Below are 21386 nucleotides of genomic sequence, written 5' to 3' on the forward strand. Positions count from 1 at the left end.
TCTTTTGTTGGTCATTGAAATATTTCAGTTCTTTAAACCAGTAAGTGTGAGACCCATCTAATGTTTGTAAAAATTTTGAGCAAACATTTAAAGTTAGGGGTATCTGCATAAAAGTTCAGATTTCTGTCTTCTGTTGAAAAGTTGGAAGATACGGCAACACTGGCTCTGAATTCTCACAGGTCAACAATTGATTAGAGCCAAGTAGTAGCAGCCCCACCCCCACCCCTTTGGAGTAGTGCCCTCCTGGCCCATTTTACCTCTTTATGTAACCTGGATGGCCACTCTCTATGTTGGAGTTTGCGACCTTTGCTGTAAACTAATTCTAAAAGCAACTTTAAAACCCCTGTTAATACTGTAATTCTGGGGTTTCTTTTGCTTCTTTTTCTTCACAGCAAGGAGACAATGACACAAGGAGCCTTTTAAAAATCATTTTTAATGTTACTTTGTTCCATATGTCTGTTTTGTTTTTTTTTTTTTTTTTACAATCTACTTTTTTTGGGGGGCTGCATTGGGTCTTCATTGCTGCGCGAGGGCTCTCTCCAGTTGCAGTAAGCAGGGGCCACTCCTTGTTGCGGTGTGCGGGCCTCTCATTGCGGTGGCTTCTCCTGTTGTGGAGCATGGGCCCTAGGCACGCAGGTTTCAGTAGTTGTGGCTCGTGGGCTCTAGAGCGCAGGCTCAGTAGTTGTGGCACACAGGCTTAGCCGCTCCACGGCATGTGGGATCCTCCTGGACCAGGGATTGAACCCGTGTCCCCAGCATTGGCAGGCAGACTCCCAACCACTGCACAGTGGTTGCAGTGTAGACAGTGAAGTAGACAGTGAAGCCCTGTCTACTTTTTACAGCATATTCAGAGGCCCTAATATTCTTCTAGTATGTGAGTCTGAAGCTATTTTAACTATCCCAGGAAGGGAACAAATTTGAAGACTAACATTTGTTTACATTGATTTGTTTTTAATAAAAGATAATTTTTTTCCCAGCAACACAAAAAAAGGTTTGCTCTTAGATACTAATAGAAAATTCAATGACTACTGTATTCATTCTACTGCTGAAGGAAGACTGGGAATGGTAGAAGCAGAAACTGATAAATTCGTATGATGCCCACTAGCTGTTCCATCATTATGCACTGTTTGGTTATAATAACTATCTTGAAGTGTTAATGTTAGGTATAATAACTATCTTCCTGTCAGATGTTAATAACTGGGACCCCATTCTCTTCATAGGATTCAATTATTTTCTGTTCAGCAAATAGTAAGTGTGTCTTTTTAGCAAAATTTTTGTTTTAGGCACTAGAAAAATGAAGTAATTTAAATCAGTTCTTATCTTGATTCTCAAAAACGTATCTAATGAGAGATACAGATACATGTTTAAGCCACATGTTATAGGAGCCCTGGGAGGGGCAAAATTTATTTCTGATTAGAGAATTTTAGAAGGCTTCACAAAGGAGGTTGACTTAGAATTATTTTCTAAGTCACACTGCAAAATACTATCAAGATACATGGCTGCCATATGAATAATTTTAATCCTTAACAGAGGGAGAAAAGAGAGAAGAAGAAAAAGAGGGAGAAGATAAATCACAACCTAAATCAATCAGAGAACGACGGCGACCAAGAGAGAAAAGAAGATCTACAGGAGTTTCATTCTGGACACAAGATGTGAGAACCTATTAAAATATAACTACTTGATAGTATGCTTAATCTTTCCAAGAATGTACACTAATGATTTCTTATATGCCTCAGATTATATATTCTTTAGATCATCACTATGTGTTTGAGCTGACTTATTTAAATCAGAAGAGTTCTTCTTTACAAGAATAAACAACTACTTAGATTTCTGGTATTAAAAGTAAGAATACTGTCCCAATATTGGAATAAAAATAATAATGGCTGCAGCTCAGTGTACAAATGTTGATTATTGTATAATGGCTAAACTGCTCATTTATCTTAGCGGTTCTTGAAAGAACCGCTATGATTATGATATACATAACAATTATTTCCATCTCAAGTGATGCTGGATAGATGCAGTGCTTTACTTATCAAATTATAACAATCCTATAAATTTAATTTTTTTTCTTGATTCCTGATTGTATGCCTGACATTGATATTCATATGCAAGAGAAAGAAGAGCTGTGGGGTAACGTGGTTAAAGTGAAATTTATACTGTTTCAATACAACATATACCTACACGAAGGCAAAAATAATTTGGTTTTGGGAGGATTGTTTTTTTAGCCAGTTGATTTTTTTTTCATTAAAAAATTTTTTTAATACAGAAAAGTTCAAACATAAAAAAGTATATGGCCCTACCCCAGGTATTTATTGTTTAAACTAAATCCCCACCACTTTCCCAACTCCCATATTATTTTGAAGAAAATCTTAGTAATATCATTTTATATGTAAAAACTTCATTCTGTATTTTTTTTTTATTTTTTGCGGTACACGGGCCTCTCACTGCTGTGGCCTCTCCCGCTGCGGAGCAACAGGCTCCGGACGCGCAGGCTCAGCGGCCATGACTCACTGGCACAGCCGCTCCGTGGCATGTGGGATCCTCCCGGACCGGGGCACAAACCCGCGTCCCCTGCATCAGCAGGCGGACTCCCAACCACTGCGCCACCAGGGAAGCCCTCAGTCTGTATTTTTAAGAAATAAGGACACCTTTTTTAAAAATATTAGAATTTTATTTTTAAAAAATAATAAAAGTAACCACAATACGTTATCATATAATAAGTGATCACAATACCATGATCATGTTTATTTTTAAATAAATTGACAATAAATCCTTAATATTGAATATTCAGTCAGTTTTAATGTCCTGTTGACTCATATTACCATAAATGGTTTATTGTAATTTTATTTTATTTTTTAAATAGTTATTTTATTTATTTATTTATTTTTGGTTTTTTTTAAATCTACAATTCCTGAATCTTTCTGGGCATATGGCTAGAATTTATTTGCTCTGTTGCGAGACCCTCCTCAGTAGGCATGTAGTGTTAGATTTCTCAGTTTTGCCATAGACTGTTTTATTTTTGGCTGCGTTGGGTTGTTGCGCATGGGCTTTCTCTAACTGTGGTGAGCGGGGGCTACTCTTTGTTGCGGTGCTCGGCCTTCTCATTGCAGTGGCTTCTCTTGTTATGGAGCACAGGCTCTAGGCACACGGGCTTCAGTAGTTGCGGGGTGTGGGCTCAGTAGTTGTGGCTCGGGGGCTCTAGAGCGCAGGGTCAGTAGTTGTGGTGCACGGGCTTAGTTGCTCCACGGCATGTGGGATCTTCCCAGACCAGGGCTCGAACCTGTGTCCCCTGCATTGGCAGGCAGATTCTCACTGCGCCACCAGGGAAGTCCTAAATAGTTATTTATTTATTTATTTTGGCATCGCCAGGTCTTAGTTGCAGCATGCGGGGTCTTTTAGTTGAGGCATGAGGACTCTTAGTTGCGGCATGTGAACTCTCAGTTGCGGCATGCGTGCGGGATCTAGTTCCCCGACCAGGGATCAAACCCGGACCCCCTGCATTGGGAGCACAGTCTTACCCACTGGACCACCAGGGAAGTCCCTGTTCTAATTTTATACTTTGCTAATTTGAGTAGAAACCAAATAAGGACCATACATTATGATTAGTTATTTCTTTAAAGTCTCTTGTAATCAGTTATGTCCTCCATCTCTTTTTTTCTTACAGTTATTTTTTAATGAACTGGGTTATATCCCTGAACTGTAGTTTAACACAGTCATGTAGCTTTTTATGTTTCCTATAAATTGGTAGTTTGAGGTAGAGAAATGATCAGATTTTGGTTCAGTATTTTCTTGGCAGGGTGTTTTGTCCTCTGTCAGGAAGTACATGATGTCTGGTTGATTCTCACTGATTGCCCAGTAACATTTTAATAGGAGTAACATAAAACCTCACAGTCTTAGCACCTTAACATAGTAACTCTTACTACTTAAAAATTATCTTTTTAATAACTTATATGTATTAGGGGGTTAACAGGCAAAGTTTTATTATATGGTATTTATTTTTCCCCAATTTTATTTATACCAGCTCTCCCTTCAAAAATCCACTTACTGGAGTCATACACTTAACCAGCATTATAAGAATTCTTCCTGAGATCCATATGGGCAATACTCATCTTTTTAATTTGAGCTTGCGTTGAATTGTGTTCTAATCAACCATCAGCACAAGTCTCCTTCCCTTTTCATGGCCTCATGATTGAACCTATGTCAGAAAATATACAAAAAGAACCAAGGGCTCTGTCAAAGATAAGGTAGTGTTTTTACTCTGTTATATTATTAGGTTTCCTTTTTTTTTTTTCTTAGTTACTACTTTTCAGGATCTCTGAGCCTCCCCACTTTTTTTTTTTCTTTTTAAATAAATTTATTTATTTTTGGCTGCGGTGGGTTTTCGTTGCTGCGCTCGGGCTTTCTCTAGTTGCGGCAAGTGGGGGCTACTCTTTGTTGCGGTGCACGGGCTTCTCATTGTGGTGGCTTCTCTTGTTGTGGAGCACGGGCTCTAGGCACGCGGGCTCAGTAGTCGTGGCTCACAGGCTCTAGAGTGCAGGCTCAGTAGTTGTGGCGCATGGGCTTAGTTGCTCCACGGCATGTGGGATCTTCCTGGACCAGGGATCAAAGTCGTGTCCCCTGCATTGGCAGGCGGATTCTTAACCACTGTGCCACCAGAGAAGTCCCCCTCCCCACTTTTTAAATTTCCAGTTCCTGTGTTCTTCCATGAAACAGTAACGCATAAAGACAATTAGTTCGTGTTGCGGAATTAATACATTTATATTAATAAGTAATACTGGCATTAGGAGCTTTGATTTCTCCTGTTCACTTAGTAACTTCACATATCATTTTTGCTAGGTACCACATGATAGTTTGTACAAAGATCCTCTATAATCCTTAGGGCAATTCTATAAGGTTTTTATCCCCACTTGTGGAGGAGATAACTGTGGCTCAAAATTTTTTTTAATAAATTTACACTAAGTCACAGAGCTGAAAATAGCTGTACCAGTGTGAAATAGGATGATTTAGTTTTAAAGCCTGCGGTATTTTTATAGTGAGCCTGAGCCAGATATGTTTGATTGCAAATTTCCCTTTTCTTTCAGTCCTTTATGGTTTGTTGAGATGTTCAGGCCTTCTAGTAGAACATTCCTATTGTCTGGGAGTCTAGGTTTTTAGCCTACTGAGACCTTAGTTTTCTATTTGGTGTGCTGTAAATTCCCAAAAAATTTCTAGATAGCTGAACTACCTAAATATAATAGGACCATTGTATAAATCTTGCCAAGCTTATAGAATAGAGTTTTTCTTACTTAATGAGTTTCCTATTTTTGCTCCCTCATTATAGTTGAGCAGCTACATAGTATCTATATTGACTATTAAAGTACACACCGTAACATTACAATATAAAATTGAGTATCATCTTTTTCATGCTAAGCCTCCAGCTTCCTCATCCCCAGTATGTGTTTCCTAAATCAGAATGTTAGGTAGATGGTCTTTCTTCACCGTATACACTAACCTACTTATATTGTACCATGCAGACAAAATAGGCTTCCTCTAAATAAGGCAAAAAATGTCACACTTAAAAAAGTTTTCCTTTTGATCCATTTCCTGTTAGGTTTTTCTCAAGGGTCCTTTTAAATTACAAAAACCCTAATGTATTTAAATATTAACCGTTTGAAATTTATCTTTAAAATATTAACCGTTTGAAATTTATCTTTACTTTTCTAAAATCTATTTTAGAGTGATGAAAATGAACAAGAACAACAATCTGATACAGAAGAGGGATCCAATAAGAAAGAAACTCAGGTAAATAACATTATTTTTTGTATTTAGAAGTATTCGTATTTTTAAAGGGTTACTTTTTACTTGTGTTTATATTTATTCATGTCAGACAGTTACTGCACACTGTACCTGCCTGCTGGGGGTAGACCATCAGTGGTTTTCTGGAATCAGGCGTGGAGGGACTGGAAAGGGGCACAAAGAGTATTTTAGAGACATTGGGAATTGTTCTAGATCTTGATTGTAGAGGTATTTTTTTGGATATACACAACTGTCAAAACTCATCAAACTGTGTTCTCTAAGTGGATGTAGTTTATTGTATGAACCTTCAAAGTTGAAAAGAAATATGTAAATTAACCTTCAAAGTTGAAAAGAAAAAACAAAGAAGAGAATACAGTTTTCCACTGCTGTCCAAAAGTAGAGTGTTCCATAATCTTCAGTAAGCCACATAAAGTGAAGAGGGAATTACCTTAGGACACATCTTGCTACCGGATGCAAGAGATAAATTGAGATAAATCGCGGTGCTCAAAGACACAGTCCAAAGCTGTGGCAGCTTAAACTGAGTGTAGTTCCCAGGGAAGGAGCTTGGCGGTGTCTCTTTTGCTGCTGAGGGTGTGCTGCCTCTATAATGGCTCGCTGTAAAACATGTTGAGTACTGTTTGCACTTTTTGCCTTTTTTCGTAAAAGCAACGTGGCGTAAACGAACTTTTGAAAAGCAGGGGCTACCTGTAATAACCTTTGACCAAAGAAAAGTATCTAAAGAATATCCAGAAGTAGTGCATACCTTACCAGATCCAGACTTTAGTTTTGTAAATGGCAAAGTTGTATTCTGGAGAAGATAATAGGTCATTTTAACTTGCTTTACATTTGTTTAGAAATGTAGTGTCTCTAAAGGATTTTACATTCATTATCACAGCTGATCTTCCTCAATAATCTTCAGGAAAAGCCCCCCCACCTTGCCCCCTCAGTATTGATGAAGAAACTAAGGCAAGTTTGAATGACAAGGTTGCATAGCTAGCAAATGATGAAAGTTTCTTCCCACTAGTTTTTTTGCCCCTCTGTTCCCTATTGTTTGGCTGTGCACAAAGCTGACATACTTAGAAGAGCTGTATTCACATAAGGGTAGATCTGTACAACATAAGTTAGTCTTAATCTTTTATACTCAGCACTGTCTAGCCTGAAATCGTATTCTGATCATATTTTCTTCATTTTGACTTGGCGTTCCTACATAAAGCTGTTAAAATTACTTTCAATCGCAGGAATCTACAATAATGTGAAGTGCCCAGAAGTTGGTTCTCTGTGCTAGGTGACTCTGGACATTACTCTTAGGGCCTATTTTGACCCAAAAGTTAGTTTTATTTTACCTTTAGATAGCCAGACAGATTGAGAAATTAATTACTAACAAGGGTAAATTATTTGCAGGGCAAAAGTTTTGTCATTTTTAAACCCTTTGCCTATCAGTTGTCAGCACTCCCCCATTTCACCTATGCCTCTTCTTTATTATATTCTGTAAACTTGTCCATCATCTTCCTTGCCCATTGGTACACTATGAACTCCCATCTTTCAAGGAAAAACAATGGACAGGTAAACAAAAGCAAAGGAATTAGTAAACCATCTCCAGCTGACCCTTCTCACTGCCATATCACCCAGATCTCCTATCCCAGCAGGCTGGGATAGGAGGGGAAAGATATTCTGGCTTACAAAGTTTTCTGGCTTACAAATTTTGAAGCATATTGATATATGTTGTATTTAAGTTTTACTGTTAAAATTATACATGAGATACATTAAGGTTGAGTAGAATATTGTTTCTATGAAGAAAATTTTTCTTAGTTCCAAACAATTTAAATAGTCTTTGTTCATTGTAAAACTAGAGGATTGTTTGGATCTTACTTTGTTCTAGCATTTTTTTCAGTTACAAGTAATGCAAAACCCAGCTTAAACTGGATTAAACAAAGAGAATTTTTTATAATTCAGTTATATTACACAACCCTCTATGTCAGACAAGGCCTACCACTGATATATTGCAGCCGTTTTGCTGCTAATGTGGGCTACGTACCATCTCATCTAAACTTAATGACTGCTGTACCATGAGGAAAAGGAAGAGTGGAGGTTAAGACACTAACCCATAGTGTCTTTACAATAGACTAGAAAAGTGCTTCCACTAAATAAGTGTTGCTCTCTTATGAAAATTTGTAGCATCAGCCCTTTTTTTTTCTGTGAAAAAGTATGAGCAATACAATTGTTCGGTGCATTTTATCATTACCTCAGAAGTGTGTTTGATAAACAAAACTTGTATTCAGTTTATAGAATCGCAGTTCACCAATTTGAAAAATGGCTTTGTAGCGTATACTTTTTCGCTTCAAACTAAATTGTAAGTTGCCGAAAAGTTGTTAAATATTTTGAATTACCTGTGAAGCTACCTTCAAGATATAAATTAAAATTAAGGTGAAATTTGAATTACTTTATCATAATATGGTTCATTCTTTCCAAAAATGGGGCTTCTGTTGCTTGGGTTATTATAATTTGCTTTCATTAAACTATTGGATGATAAAACTTTTACCATGAAAAGAACATTAGTAATAAATCAAAAATTTAAGTAAGACAGACACCAAGGCGAGAAACTAAAAAGAAAAGATTAGCAGATTTGATTATTTAAACATGTAAAGCTAGAAAATGGCAAAAAAGATGCCCTTATTAAAATTGAGACACATTTGCTCAGTTAAAAGTAAATAAGCTGGGGCTTCCCTGGTGGCGCAGTGGTTGAGAGTCCACCTGCCGATGCAGGGGACATGGGTTCGTGCCCCGGTCCAGGAAGATCCCACATGCCGCTGAGCGGCTGGGCCCATGAGCCATGGCCGCTGAGCCTGTGCGTCTGTAGCCTGTGCTCCGCAATGGGAGAGGCCACAACAGTGAGAGGCCCATGTACCGCAAAAAAAAAAAAGTAAATAAGCTGGACTTCCCTGATGGTGCAGTGGTTATGAATCCGCCTGCCAATGCAGGGGATACGGGTTCCATCCCTGGTCCAGGAAGATCCCACAGGCCGTGGAGCAACTAAGCCCATGCGCCACAACTACTGAGCCTGTGCCCTAGAGCCCGTGAGCCACAACTGCTGAAGCCTGTGCGCCTAGAGCCCATGCTCCACAACAAAAGAAGCCACCGCAGTGAGAAGCCCGCACACCGCAGCGAAGAGTAGCCCCCACTTGCCGCAACTAGAGGAAGCCTGTGCGCAGCAATGAAAACCCAATGCAGCCATAAATAAATAAATAAATATTTAAAAAGTAAATAAGCTTAGCCCTCTTTTGTAGCACTTAAAAGATATTTGTACTATTTAAAAGACAGTAAAACAGAGGCAGAATCCATGAAATTTATAAATGTTACAAAAGAAGAAATATAAATGGCCAACAAGCTTAAAGTACATTTACTCTCATTAATAACCAAACAATTAATACAAAAGTGAAATTGGCAAAGGTTAATAATGCTTAGGTTTGGCGTGATTAGTATTGAAATAGGCATTTTCATATAAGATTTTGGGATTATAATTAATATGTTTTCTTGGGAAATCAGTTTAGCAGTACAAATCTGAAGGCTTGAGAAAAAGTTCATGCCTTTTAGCTTAGCAATTCCACTTTGAGAAATATATTCCCAATGAAATGACTTAAGTTTGGAAAAACAAGTCTAAAGTGTTAACAGCAGCATGGCTCTTGAAGCAAAATATTGAAAACATCCTCATTGTCTATTAGTTGGGAATATATCAGAATGTATTTGCATGGATAGATATTTTATGTGTTCACAAAGATATGTATACAGAAAAGATTAACAGTGGTTATCTAGGGTGTTTGAGAGATGGGGAATTATAGAGGAACTTTTTATACTGTGGTATTTTATATGAGCTTATGGTACTGTAATCAGAAAAACTTAAAGGGCATTTTTACTTTGGAAAAATAATTTTAAAACACATGGAACCACAAGGACATTATGCTAAGTGAAATAAGCAGGTCACAAGAAACACATAGTGTATGATTCCACTTAAATGAGGTACCTAGAGTGTTCAAACTCATGGGTAGCAGAAAGTAGAATTGTGGTTGCCGGGAGCTAGGGGTAGGAGGATATGGGGATTTGTTTAATGAGTATAAAATCACAGTTTTGCAAGATGAAAAAAATTCTAGAGAGCTGTTGCACAACAGTGTGAATATTGTCAGCGCTACTGAACTATACTCTTAAAAGTGGCTTACATGGTATGTTTTGTTTTATGTGCTTTCTACTACAATTTTTAAAATATAAAACATAACCAATACTTTAAAAACCATGCTTTTTAAAGGCAAAGAAATAGAATTTGAGTGATTTCTGTGACTACTTGGAGTTTTTATTTATTCTTAAATTTTAAATCAGTGAACCAGAGTGCAGACTGTGAGGTGAGATGTGATGTTTTCATTTGATATGTATACATTTTATTTCATGTGTGGCTAGTTTCCTGAATTTGGATAAATAATATCTTTTGTTTGTTTCTGCTCTTTTTTTAAATTGAGATATAATTGACATATAACATTATATTAGTTGCACATGTACAAAGTTGTTATTTAATATTTGTGTATTGTGAAATGATTAGCACAATAAGTCCAGTTAACATCATCACCACACATAAGTACAAGTTTTTTTTCTTGTGATAAGAACTTTCAAAATCTACTCTTTTAGCAGCTTATGAATTTGAATGATATCATGAAAATTGAAATTTAACTTCAAAATTGTTCATTATTATAAAACTAAAGAATAAATCAATAAAGTAAAGCATTACATCAAAAAAATAGGAAGCAGGTAAGAAATTGGTTTTGCAAAGGAAACTTAAATAGACTTAGGAAGACATTTTTAGTCTGAATGAGACTTCAGACAGTCCCAAAGGAACCCAGTAATTTCACAGTACATTCAGGGTAAGTATAAATATCTAATTTCAGAAATTTAACAAACCGTTTCTGAATAGTTATTTTATAGAAAATTATAGATTGCGTGTTTCAGTAGAAAGAGAAAGAGCTAAAGATGACCATCCCCAAAAAATTCTTTGACTTCAATAAGACTATTTTATCCTATTAATCATTTCACTATTTAGATAAGAAGAGTTTTGGAACTTCAGTATAGCATACCACTTGCTTAAGAAAATTAATTATAATTTCCTGTCTCCTAATTGCTAAACTTTGAAGGAACGTATAGCTGGATTTCCAGAAAATAAATTTTAAGCAAAATATGTATATACTGTCATACATAAAATACTTTAGGCATTCATTTGTTTGTCTCCGATGGCCTCAAAAACAAAAATGGGAAAGATAATTGCTTTGAGATGTCCCATAATAAACTTGCATTTCTTAATATAAATGTTACTTTTTCCTGCTAAACAGGTTGTAAGTAATGGATATGTCTTAGTCTCTCTTTTTTTTCCTTCTAATTAAAAAAATAATGTATGGTGCCATTTTGTAGAAATTCACAAAATATGACTATAAATTGGCAAATGTAATCGTATAGTATTAGACAAGTAGAAATATACAGTGACTGTTCTAGAATTTCTTTGTAAGAACAACTACATTAAAGTGTATATAATAAATAGGTGTTAGTTTAATAGTGTGAAAATAGTATTGATGTTAAATTTTCTTGATAAATCAATAAGTTACTTTAATGAAAGCATAAAAATTTAGTTATGCTTATGTTTTTCTCTCTTTATAGACGGATTCCATTTCTAGGTATGTTTTACTTTTTTTTTTTCTTTTCTTTTACTGACCTTTTACTCATTTTTATCCTTTCTAAAAATATATTGCTAGATATTTATAAATTTTTTAAGTTGGTAGAATTATTTTAATAATAAAAAAATCTGTAGATATTTAGATGACCTGATAAGTGTTAATAGCTTTCTTTATCAATGGCTTTACTTCTAGTTCAATAGTTATAGTAAGTCACTAAGAAAGACTTTTTCTCAGATCTTTGCAACAGTGATAACTTTTCTTAGTTTTCCTAACCATCCTAAGTTACCTCAACACTGACCATCTCATTATTCACATCAGAGACTGATGAAACCCACCAGAAATTTATTTCATTAGGTATTCAGAATCTTCTCTCTTATCCCTGCTTCAGATAAAAGAAAACCAATGAAGACACTTTTTAAAAGTGTCATCTAGCTCAAATTGTTCATCTTTTCAGAGAACCTCCACAATATCCTTGAATCTAATTTTTGTTCCTCTTGCCCATAATTGTTAACCAAAGCTTTGTAAAAACTAAGAACAAATTTTTATATACTGATGATTCTATTGAATTGACGTGTAGAGGCAGTAGCATTTATCAGAAAAAGTAACACAAATTCAGAACTAGATAATAAGAGGATCCTCATTTTCAAATGAGATATGTTCTTCTTGTTTAGGACAAACTGTTCTGTTGTCCCTTGGTATCCCTGAGGGATTGGTTCCAGGATTCCCCGCCCCGCCCCGGCTTCCGCAGCGGATACCAAAATTCACAGACAATCAAGTCCCTTATATAAAATGGCATAGTACTATCTATCACTTCGGATAGACTAGTTAGTTCATCATCTAAAATGTTACTAATTTTAAAATACAATTGTATGCCACTTAAAAAAAGGAAAAGTGCTACCAGTTAAACTATAATACCCATCAATTGTAAGCCTTGTTCTGATTTTAGAGATATTAAAATGTGGGGGAAAAAAATGTACAGTTTAAAATTGTTGAAATAGTTCATCATGATGTAAAACCAGTTTTGACTTTCAAATATAGAGATTTTGAACTTCCCTTCTTAGTTAAGGGAAATTAGTGTTAAAAATAACTTCCCATTTATTTATTATATATCATGAAAGTTAATTAGATAACCGATGAAGGAGAATATTACCTACTATTTTGGAATATCTAGTTTAATATACTAGGATGCATGTTAATGTAAGTTGTGAAAGCCTATAATAAAGATTTTGACTCAAACTCATCTTTTGAAGATATGAAATCAGTTCTACATCAGCTAGTGATCGGTATGATTCCTTGCTGGGTCGCTCTGGATCATACAGTTACTCAGAAGAAAGAAAACCTTACAGTAGCAGGCTAGAAAAGGATGATTCAACTGACTTTAAAAAGGTACTGGGTTATTTATTTATATTTAATTAAAAATAATCTTTTTGTTGAGATTTTTATGTTTGGATATTACTCCTGGAAACTCATAATTAAATCAGTTTATTGAAATAACTTACTTAAATTTTCAGTTTTTGGTAATTAATGGTAAGTAGAATTTAAAAAGCTATTTGTTTAGAGGAAAACATAGGCAGAACAGTCTATGACATAAATCACAGCAAGATCCTTTTTGACCCACCTCCTAGAGAAATGGAAATAAAAACAAAAATAAACAAATGGGACCTAATGAAACTTCAAAGCTTTTGCACAGCAAAGGAAACCATAAACAAGACCAAAAGACAACCCTCAGAATGGGAGAAAACATTTGCAAATGAAGGAACTGACAAAGGATTAATCTCCAAAATTTACAAGCAGCTCATGCAGCTCAATAAAAAAAACAAACAACCCAATCCAAAAATGGGCAGAAGACCTAACTAGACATTTCTCCAAAGAAGATATACAGACTGCCAACAAACACATGAAAGAATGCTCAACATCATTAATCATTAGAGAAATGCAAATCAAAACTACAATGAGATATCATCTCACACCGGTCAGAATGGCCGTCATCAAAATATCTAGAAACAATAAATGCTGGAGAGGGTGTGGAGAAAAGGGAACCCTCTTGCACTGCTGGTGGGAATGTAAATTGATACAGCCACTATGGAGAACAGTATGGAGGTTCCTTAAAAAACTACAAATAGAACTACCATACGACCCAGCAATCCCACTGCTGGGCATATACCCTGAGAAAACCATAATTCAAAAAGAGTCATGTCCCAAAATGTTCATTGCAGCTCTATTTACAATAGCCAGGACATGGAAGCAACCTAAGTGTCCATCATTGGATGAATGGATAAAGAAGATGTGGCACATATATACAATGGAATATTAATCAGCCATAAAAAGAAATGAAATTGAGTTATTTGTAGTGAGGTGGATGGACCTAGAGCCTTTCATACAGAGTGAAGTAAGTCAGAAAGAGAAAAACATACCGTATGCTAACACATATATGGAATCTAAGAAAAAAAAAAAGGTCATAAAGAACCTAGGGGTAAGATGGGAACAAAGACACAGACCTACTAGAGAATGGACTTGAAGATATGGGGAGGGGGAAGGGTAAGCAGTGACAAAGTGAGAGAGTGGCATGGACATATATACACTACCAAACGTAAAATAGATAGCTAGTGGGAAGCAGCCGCATAGCACAGGTGATCAGCTCAGTGCTTTGTGACCACCTAGAGGGGTGAGATAGGGAGGGTGGGAGGGAGGGAGACGCAAGAGGGAAAGTACCCAGGACTTCCTGCACATTTAAGTCTCTCAGGCCAGTACTGTAATACTGTGGTTGAGCTAAAAGGGGGCACTGAGTAGATGTGGGGTAGGGGGGGGAGGGTGTTGTGCGTGCATGTGAAATCTTTTCTTTATTTGTTAATAGGAAGCAGCCAAACAAAGAATATAGCTTTTCCCAGGACAGTATAGTATTTCCTAGGTAACCGAAAAACTTGTGAGATAGTTCAAGTGCTGTTAAGGGTTAAGGATGGAACTAATTAAGAAATAAGTCCTGGCAACAAAATAATCTAGAATTCTGAAGATCATGATTCTTCATATTGTAAGCTTTGAATAAACCTAATGAAGTTTGTTGTGGAGGAGGAAGGTGTGTGGTATTTGTACATGTCCCCAGGTATTTGGCAGCTGTTTGAATCACCCACTTTCTTACAAGCCAAATCAACAAGAAAAGGAAGGTAGGGGGTCAGTTTATGTTAGGAATAAGATTCATTCGTTCAGTAAAGAACTGAACACTGAATTGTGCTTAAATTAGTAGTGAAGTTCTGCTCATGGGCAGTGGAGATGGAGATCCTGTCCCTGCTCTTATGAGCATCTTCCAGACAGACCTTATCATATAATGATACAAATCAATGGATAATCTTTAAATTGAAACCATTATCCTGAAATAAAGAAACGGTTTTATAAAATTGTGTAACAAAAGAAAGTGACAGGGCCTAAGGATAGATTTCCTAAGGAAGTAACACTTCAGCCAAGAACAGAAGGATGATTAGTAGTTAACTGGCAAAAATGGGAGAAAAAAGTGTTCCAGATGGAGAGAAGGGCAAGCACACAAACCAGCCTGGTGGTGGGAGGGTACATGATGTATTGAAGTAATTAAATTTTCAGTATGGCTAGTAGAGCGAAGGGGATGGTGGTGTGAGTTTGCACCTACAGATGTGTAGGCTGGGACCAAACCATCAGTGCCTTACAGGCTGTTTTAAGGATTTCCTTATACTGAGAACATTGGGAAGCCATTCAAGGGTTTTTTAATGTATGGAGGTTAATGGAATGGTTGGCCTATGAAAATTATTAGATTGTCATTTTGAAAATTTAACTCTTGCTGCTTTGTATAAAACAGATTAAAGAGAGGTCAGGAGAACAATTCTAATAATAGAAATATCTAGGTAAGAGATGATTGTAGACATCTATGGTTGTAGTAGTAGAGATGAGGAAAAAAGAAGTAGTAGATTCAAGTGCTATGAAAGTGTTCAAGAAATATTTTGCTTTCCTTTTACCTTTAGTAAAAATAATACAAGTATAATGATAAATGCAACTGATACTCCCATCTCAGTATCAGGAATTAAAGAGTGAATGATAGGCAGAAAAGCTCAGAGACCCCAAATAAAAATCATAATGCTCCTGAACTCCAGCTGTGGTCACAGTGTGGTCCCTCTTTATCAGATAACTGAATTTTTTTAATCAAACTGAAAAGTTAGGATTTTCAGTGAAGTAATAAATTTTAAATACCAGAACTAGTTTTTAAAGAGTTTATGTGGGACAAATACACCTGAATAACCAAAAATTTCTGCCTTGAGACCACAAAGCATTAAAATATTTTTAATGCTTTCTTTAATAGTTCGTATGTTACATTAATCTTTCTGTTTTAATATTGTAAAGTAATCAATGGGAAATCTTCTTAAAATAGTAAAAAAGCAGAAAAGTAATTTGTTCTTCTCCCCTAATTTGTATAGCTTTATGAACAAATTCTAGCTGAAAATGAAAAGCTGAAAGCACAACTACATGATACAAATATGGAACTGACAGATCTTAAATTACAATTGGAAAAGGCCACCCAGGTTTGTACCTTTTTCTCTTTGTTACTCTAAAGATAATGGTTGTGATTTATTCTATCTGAAAATTGCATTGAAATGTTCTCTTGTGTTCTAGATATAAGTTTGGTTATTGATAAAAGCTTATTTATTAATAGGACAGAATCAAGATAATACAGTTTACCAATAATTTATTTTCTTCTAAAGTGAATTTAAAATATGAACGTATATAACCTTACGGTAGAAAGTCAAAGTATTTTTAAGCCTTTTAATACCTATGTTGTGGTACATGAAGGATTTTAAATGCTTATTTCCAACATACCAAATGTAGCAAGGCAAAGCATCTATCTATACGGAATCTTCTTAAAGCCATAAAATTTTGTATAATAATTTTTATTCATTATGAATGTTTCCTGTTTAATAAAAATACCTTTTTAATAATTTGACATAATAATTTGTTTAATAATTTGACATAATAATTCTGGAAGAAGATAATTTTAGTCATAACTCCTTTTACCTTCCTTCTGTGCAACAACCTAGTAGAGATAATTTTAGACAAGAAAACTAGGACAGCCAAGCAGAACTCACAGCCTTGTACATATGATCTAGGATGTGTATGATCTAAGAATTGTTTCCCAAGCTCTTTTTTCATAAAACACTAGTTCTGGGAGATAGTTCTGGCACATTCCCTCTTCCTTCTCTTGCCCCCCTTCAAAACAAAAAAAAGAAGAGGAAAGAGCTTTGTGATCCAAGAAACTGAGAAATACTATATGTTCTATATCTTGGAGATTTTACAGGGTTTATTTATATGTTAAAGGCTCTAACGAGTCCTGTAATTTTTTTTTTTTTTTTTTTTTTTTGCGGTACACGGGCCTCTCACTGTTGTGGCCTCTTCCGTTGCGGAGCACAGGCTCTGGATGCACAGGCTCAGTGGCCATGGCTCACGGGCCCAGCCGCTCCACAGCATGTGGGATGTGGGATCTTCCCGGACCGGGGCACGAACCCGTGTCCCCTGCATTGGCAGGCGGACTCTCAACCACTGCGCCACCAGGGAAGCCCGAGTCCTGTAATTTTTAAGGAAACAAACTCGTTTAATTTTAACATAAGACTTTCTAGCATAAACACATTTCTGCACTAAACTTTTAGAATCCAGTTTGAAAACACTGATCTAAAATGGCGTCCTCAGTTCTGTAAATGAGACTGCATACTTTCTGTGACCATTCTTTTATACTCATCTTTCTCATAATTTTTAAAATTACTTCTCTATGTTGAACTTACACTTATTACCAGGTCCTTTTTTGTTGTTAACCACTATTACATTGTGAAGCAATTGTCTATGTACAGTGGAGACTGTGCTAAATTTGCAGGTATCATGCTAACCTTGTGAGGCTATGAAGACTCAGATTCCATCAGGTAATGAGGGTTTACTATGAAGATACACAGTGAAGTACAGAACAAGAACACGTTTCATAGTGAGGTGTCATAAAAACTTGGACTGTCACACAAGTTTAAACTTGCCGTCTTACACTTAGGCTTCATGGTAAACTGGAACGTCGTCATTCTTCCGGTTGCATTAGTAGCTTAGTGAGCCGCTGCAAAATATTATAACTAGTTCCCTGAAAATAGTTTCAGCTCTAGAGATTTGGTCATAATATTTTCTAAATAAAAGTGTCCACTGCTCCCTACTGTAGTATTCTGTCTTATGGTGATTCAGCTAATCTGTGTTTCCACTGCTTACTGCCATCTCTATGTTTCTCTGCTTTTCTACCTACTCTCTTGTCATCTAATTCTTCCTATTTGTTTCTCATTCAAACTCTAGAAGAGAGGGGAACTGATAGAATTAGCCAGTTATCATCAACGTGAAGCAGTCCTGTTAGTGCCCATGGACCTATTAGTGACCATTTCATAGGACACTGGACAACTATTGCAAGCTTCCTTTGGGTCAGGTACCAATTTCTGATCCCATTGACTGTCACCAGAGAAATAAGTCACTGCATTAAAGAGTATGACAGCTTCTGCCTTAGCAGGCATTCTAAGTATCATGCCCAGTATACTGAATTAATAATAGGAGGGGTAATTAGAGTATGAGATATTGAGTAAATATTCAAAGTTAGTATCTTACACTATGTAAATGTCATTTGAAAAATTTAGGGATGTATGTAAAAGTAAAACTGATAGGACATTAAACTTTCTGTTCAATTTTAGAGTTACTTATCCTGAGCATTTAATCTCTGTGAATCTACTGTGAATCTTTCCACCTGATGTTTTGGGGGTTTTTTTTAACATTTCTTTTGTAACTGTTCATGAATATACATAGTAGTGGCAATTTTGATAGTCACGTGGAATTTTTCCAAGGGAATGATCATCCTGTTAGGAATTAATCTTGGGAATTCCCTGGTGGTCCAGTTGTTAGGCCTCCGTGCTTTCACTGCCGTGGGCCCAGATTCAATCCCTGGTTGGGGAACTAAGATCCACTAAGATCGTGCAAAAGGCGCAGCACAGCCAAAAGAATTAAAGTTGAAGTTCAGGTCTGTGTGATAGTATTTAGCCAAGGACTCTAGAATCCTTGAATCCTGCCTTAACCCAGCCACCCTACTCCCTGTACAGTCTCCAAGGGAGGGAAATAGGTTAATTTACCAGAAACCAGTTGATGAATAATGATTTTGTCAAATGTCAATTCACCAGGTTTACCAATTGTTATTTTAACAGCTTTAACTAGAATATTTACCAAAAATCTTAACTAAAGTTGGGCTTCCTTGGTGTCGCAGTGGTTAAGAATCCACCTGCCAATGCAGAGGACACAGGTTTGAGCCCTGGTCCGGGAAGATCCCACATGCTGCAGAACAGCGAAGCCCGTGAGCCACAACTACTGAGCCTGCATGCCCACCTAGAGCCCGTGATCCGCAACAAGAGAAGCCACCGCGATGAGAAGCCCACGCACCACAACGAAGAGTAGTCCTTGCTCGCCTCAACTAGAGAAAGCCCGCAAGCAGCACTGAAGACCCAATGCAGCCAAAAATAAAAACAGTAAATAAAATTAATTAAAAATAAAATAAAAACATCAAAAGTATATCAGAATTAGCTGAAAGTCTCATCTTTTTAAAAATTTATTTATTTTTGGCTGTGTTGGATCTTCGTTGCTGCTCACAGGCTTTCTCTAGTTGCGGTGAGTGGGAGCTGCTCTTCGCTGCAGTGCACGGGCTTCTCATCGCGGTGGCTTCTCGTTGCAGAGCGCGGGCTCTAGGTCGTGGGCTTCAGTAGCTGTGGCATGCAGGCTCAGTAGTTGTGGTACATAGGCTTAGTTGCTCCGCAGCATGTGGGATCTTCCCAGACTAGGGCTCGAACCTGTGTCCCCTGCCTTGCAGGTGGATTCTTAACCACTGTACCATCAGGGAAATCCCTGAAAGTCTCATCTTATTTGAAATTCTGAATTTGATTTCTAACAGTAAGCAATGGGAATACATTAACTTCTATTTTTCCAGGAAGAGTAAGCACAAAAAACAAAATCATTTAAAACAGCAGATTAGGAATTCCCTGGCAGTCCAGTGGTTAGGGCTCCATGCTTTCATTGCTGAGGCCATGGGTTCAATTCCTGGTTGGGGAACTAAGATCCTGCAACCTGTGCAGTGTGGGGAAAAAAAAATTAAAATAAATTAAACAAGTTAGATGGCCATGATTTAGATCTTTATTTATATACTATAACGTTAAAAAAGAAATTGTGCAAAAAAGGGTCAAAAAGTAACTTGGTTTACAAGCCCTGATGATACAAAAATATGAATGTTGAAAGGGTTGACAGAAGAGAAAATTATATAAAGAAATGTTTGGTTTGTTTTGTTTATTTATTTTATTTATTTATTTATTTTTGGCTGAGTTGAGTCTTCGTTGCTGCACATGGGCTTTCTCTAGTTGCGGAGGATACTCTTCGTTGTGGTGCACGGGTTTCTCATTGTGTTGGCTTCTCTTGTTGCAGAGCATGGGCTCTAGGTGCACGGGCTTCAGTAGTTGTGGTGCACGGGCTTAGTTGCTCCGCGGCATGTGAGATCTTCCCAGACCAGGGATCGAACCCATGTCCCCTGAATTGGCAGGTGGATTCTTAACCTCTGCGCCACCAGGGAAGTCCCCTAAAGAAATGGTTTTTATTTAATTAATTATTTATTTTTTAATAAATTTATTTATTTATTTGGCTGCTTTGGGTCTTTGTTGCTGTGTACAGGCTTTCTCTGGTTGTGGCAAGCGGGGGGCTACTCTTCATTGCAGTGCGCGGGCTTCTCATTACGGTGGCTTCTCTTGTTGTGGAGCACAGGCTCTAGGCGTGAGGGCTTCAGTAGTTGTGGCACTTGGGCTTAGTTGCTGCACGGTACGTGGTACTTTCCCAGACCAGGGCTTGAACCCGTGTCCCCTGCATTGGCAGGCAGATTCTTAACCACTGTGCCACCAGGGAAGTCCCAAGAAATGTCTTTTAAATCACCAAAGTAAACAGTGAAGTTGTGCTTAATCAGTGATGAACCATATATGTGTATGTAGAGAGAGTTTTTTAAAGTATATTTTGTGGTTAATGATCATAGCAGAGCATTCTTATTAAGTAGTTGTCAAAAACCATGTTTGGTAAATTTTTTAAATTGGTTATTCAGCAGATTGGCTTCTAGGGAATGAGCCTTTTGATGAATTCATTTTCAGCAAATAGACCAGGAATCCCAAGGGAGATGTATGAACAGAGGTCAATGTAAATGAGAACTAAGCACTTGTTTTTTAACTGGTCCTGTGCTCAATACCCATATATGCACAGCTCTCTGGTATTGAGTGCAGCATGTGGCTTAAAACCCCAAGGGCCCTTTTCATCCCCCAGATCTCAGTGTTTATCAACTTTAGTTGATTGTATAGTACAAGAAGCAGAAACAAATGAGACCTGACCTTACCAGAAGAAAAGTTATATGGCTAGGATTTCTTATAAGTGACAGTGGATATGAACCTTCTTACCAATTTTGGAACATGGATGATTGGGGAAAAAAACTCTAGAGAAGGAGTGAGCAAAACTAAGGTAGCTGTGAAAGAGGACCAAAAGGCCAGTTTACTAGTCTGACTGCATGAATACAGTCACACAACCTGGTCCAAAGTACATTTCAGTCAAGGTCGTGGACTCTGAGCACTAAGGTTACCCACTCTTCCTGGTGTAGGAAAAGAGAGAGCTTGAACATCGGAGGGAAAACTAGGATATATTTGGCTTTGCTCCATAGTACTCACCCATCCTTACTCTCAGCTCAGCTGTAAAGACCCGAGGAAAACCGATACATAAACGATGAGAACTGTGGAGACCATTGTATTCCTAAGCATTCCTCTAACTCTTTATTATTTCAGTAGAAATCCTGTTTTCTCTGTTCTTTGCTTACACCTG

General features: G+C 37.0%; 1 protein-coding gene across 6 annotated transcripts in view; it reads left to right on the plus strand.

Moving 5' to 3' along the window:
- PPP1R12A (protein phosphatase 1 regulatory subunit 12A) overlaps positions 1 to 21386 on the plus strand; it is a 149866-nt gene that overhangs the window by 120068 nt on the left and 8412 nt on the right. For all 6 annotated transcript variants that reach the window (XM_073788378.1, XM_019952649.3, XM_033866298.2 and 3 more), the window contains 5 exons: positions 1531 to 1652; positions 5716 to 5781; positions 11464 to 11480; positions 12731 to 12866; positions 15917 to 16021. In XM_073788378.1, coding sequence (XP_073644479.1) covers positions 1531 to 1652; positions 5716 to 5781; positions 11464 to 11480; positions 12731 to 12866; positions 15917 to 16021 — 446 coding nt within the window. The remainder of the gene's footprint in view (positions 1 to 1530; positions 1653 to 5715; positions 5782 to 11463; positions 11481 to 12730; positions 12867 to 15916; positions 16022 to 21386) is intronic.

The sequence above is a fragment of the Tursiops truncatus genome, chromosome 11, assembly GCF_011762595.2.
Source record: "Tursiops truncatus isolate mTurTru1 chromosome 11, mTurTru1.mat.Y, whole genome shotgun sequence".
Lineage (NCBI taxonomy): Eukaryota > Metazoa > Chordata > Mammalia > Artiodactyla > Delphinidae > Tursiops > Tursiops truncatus.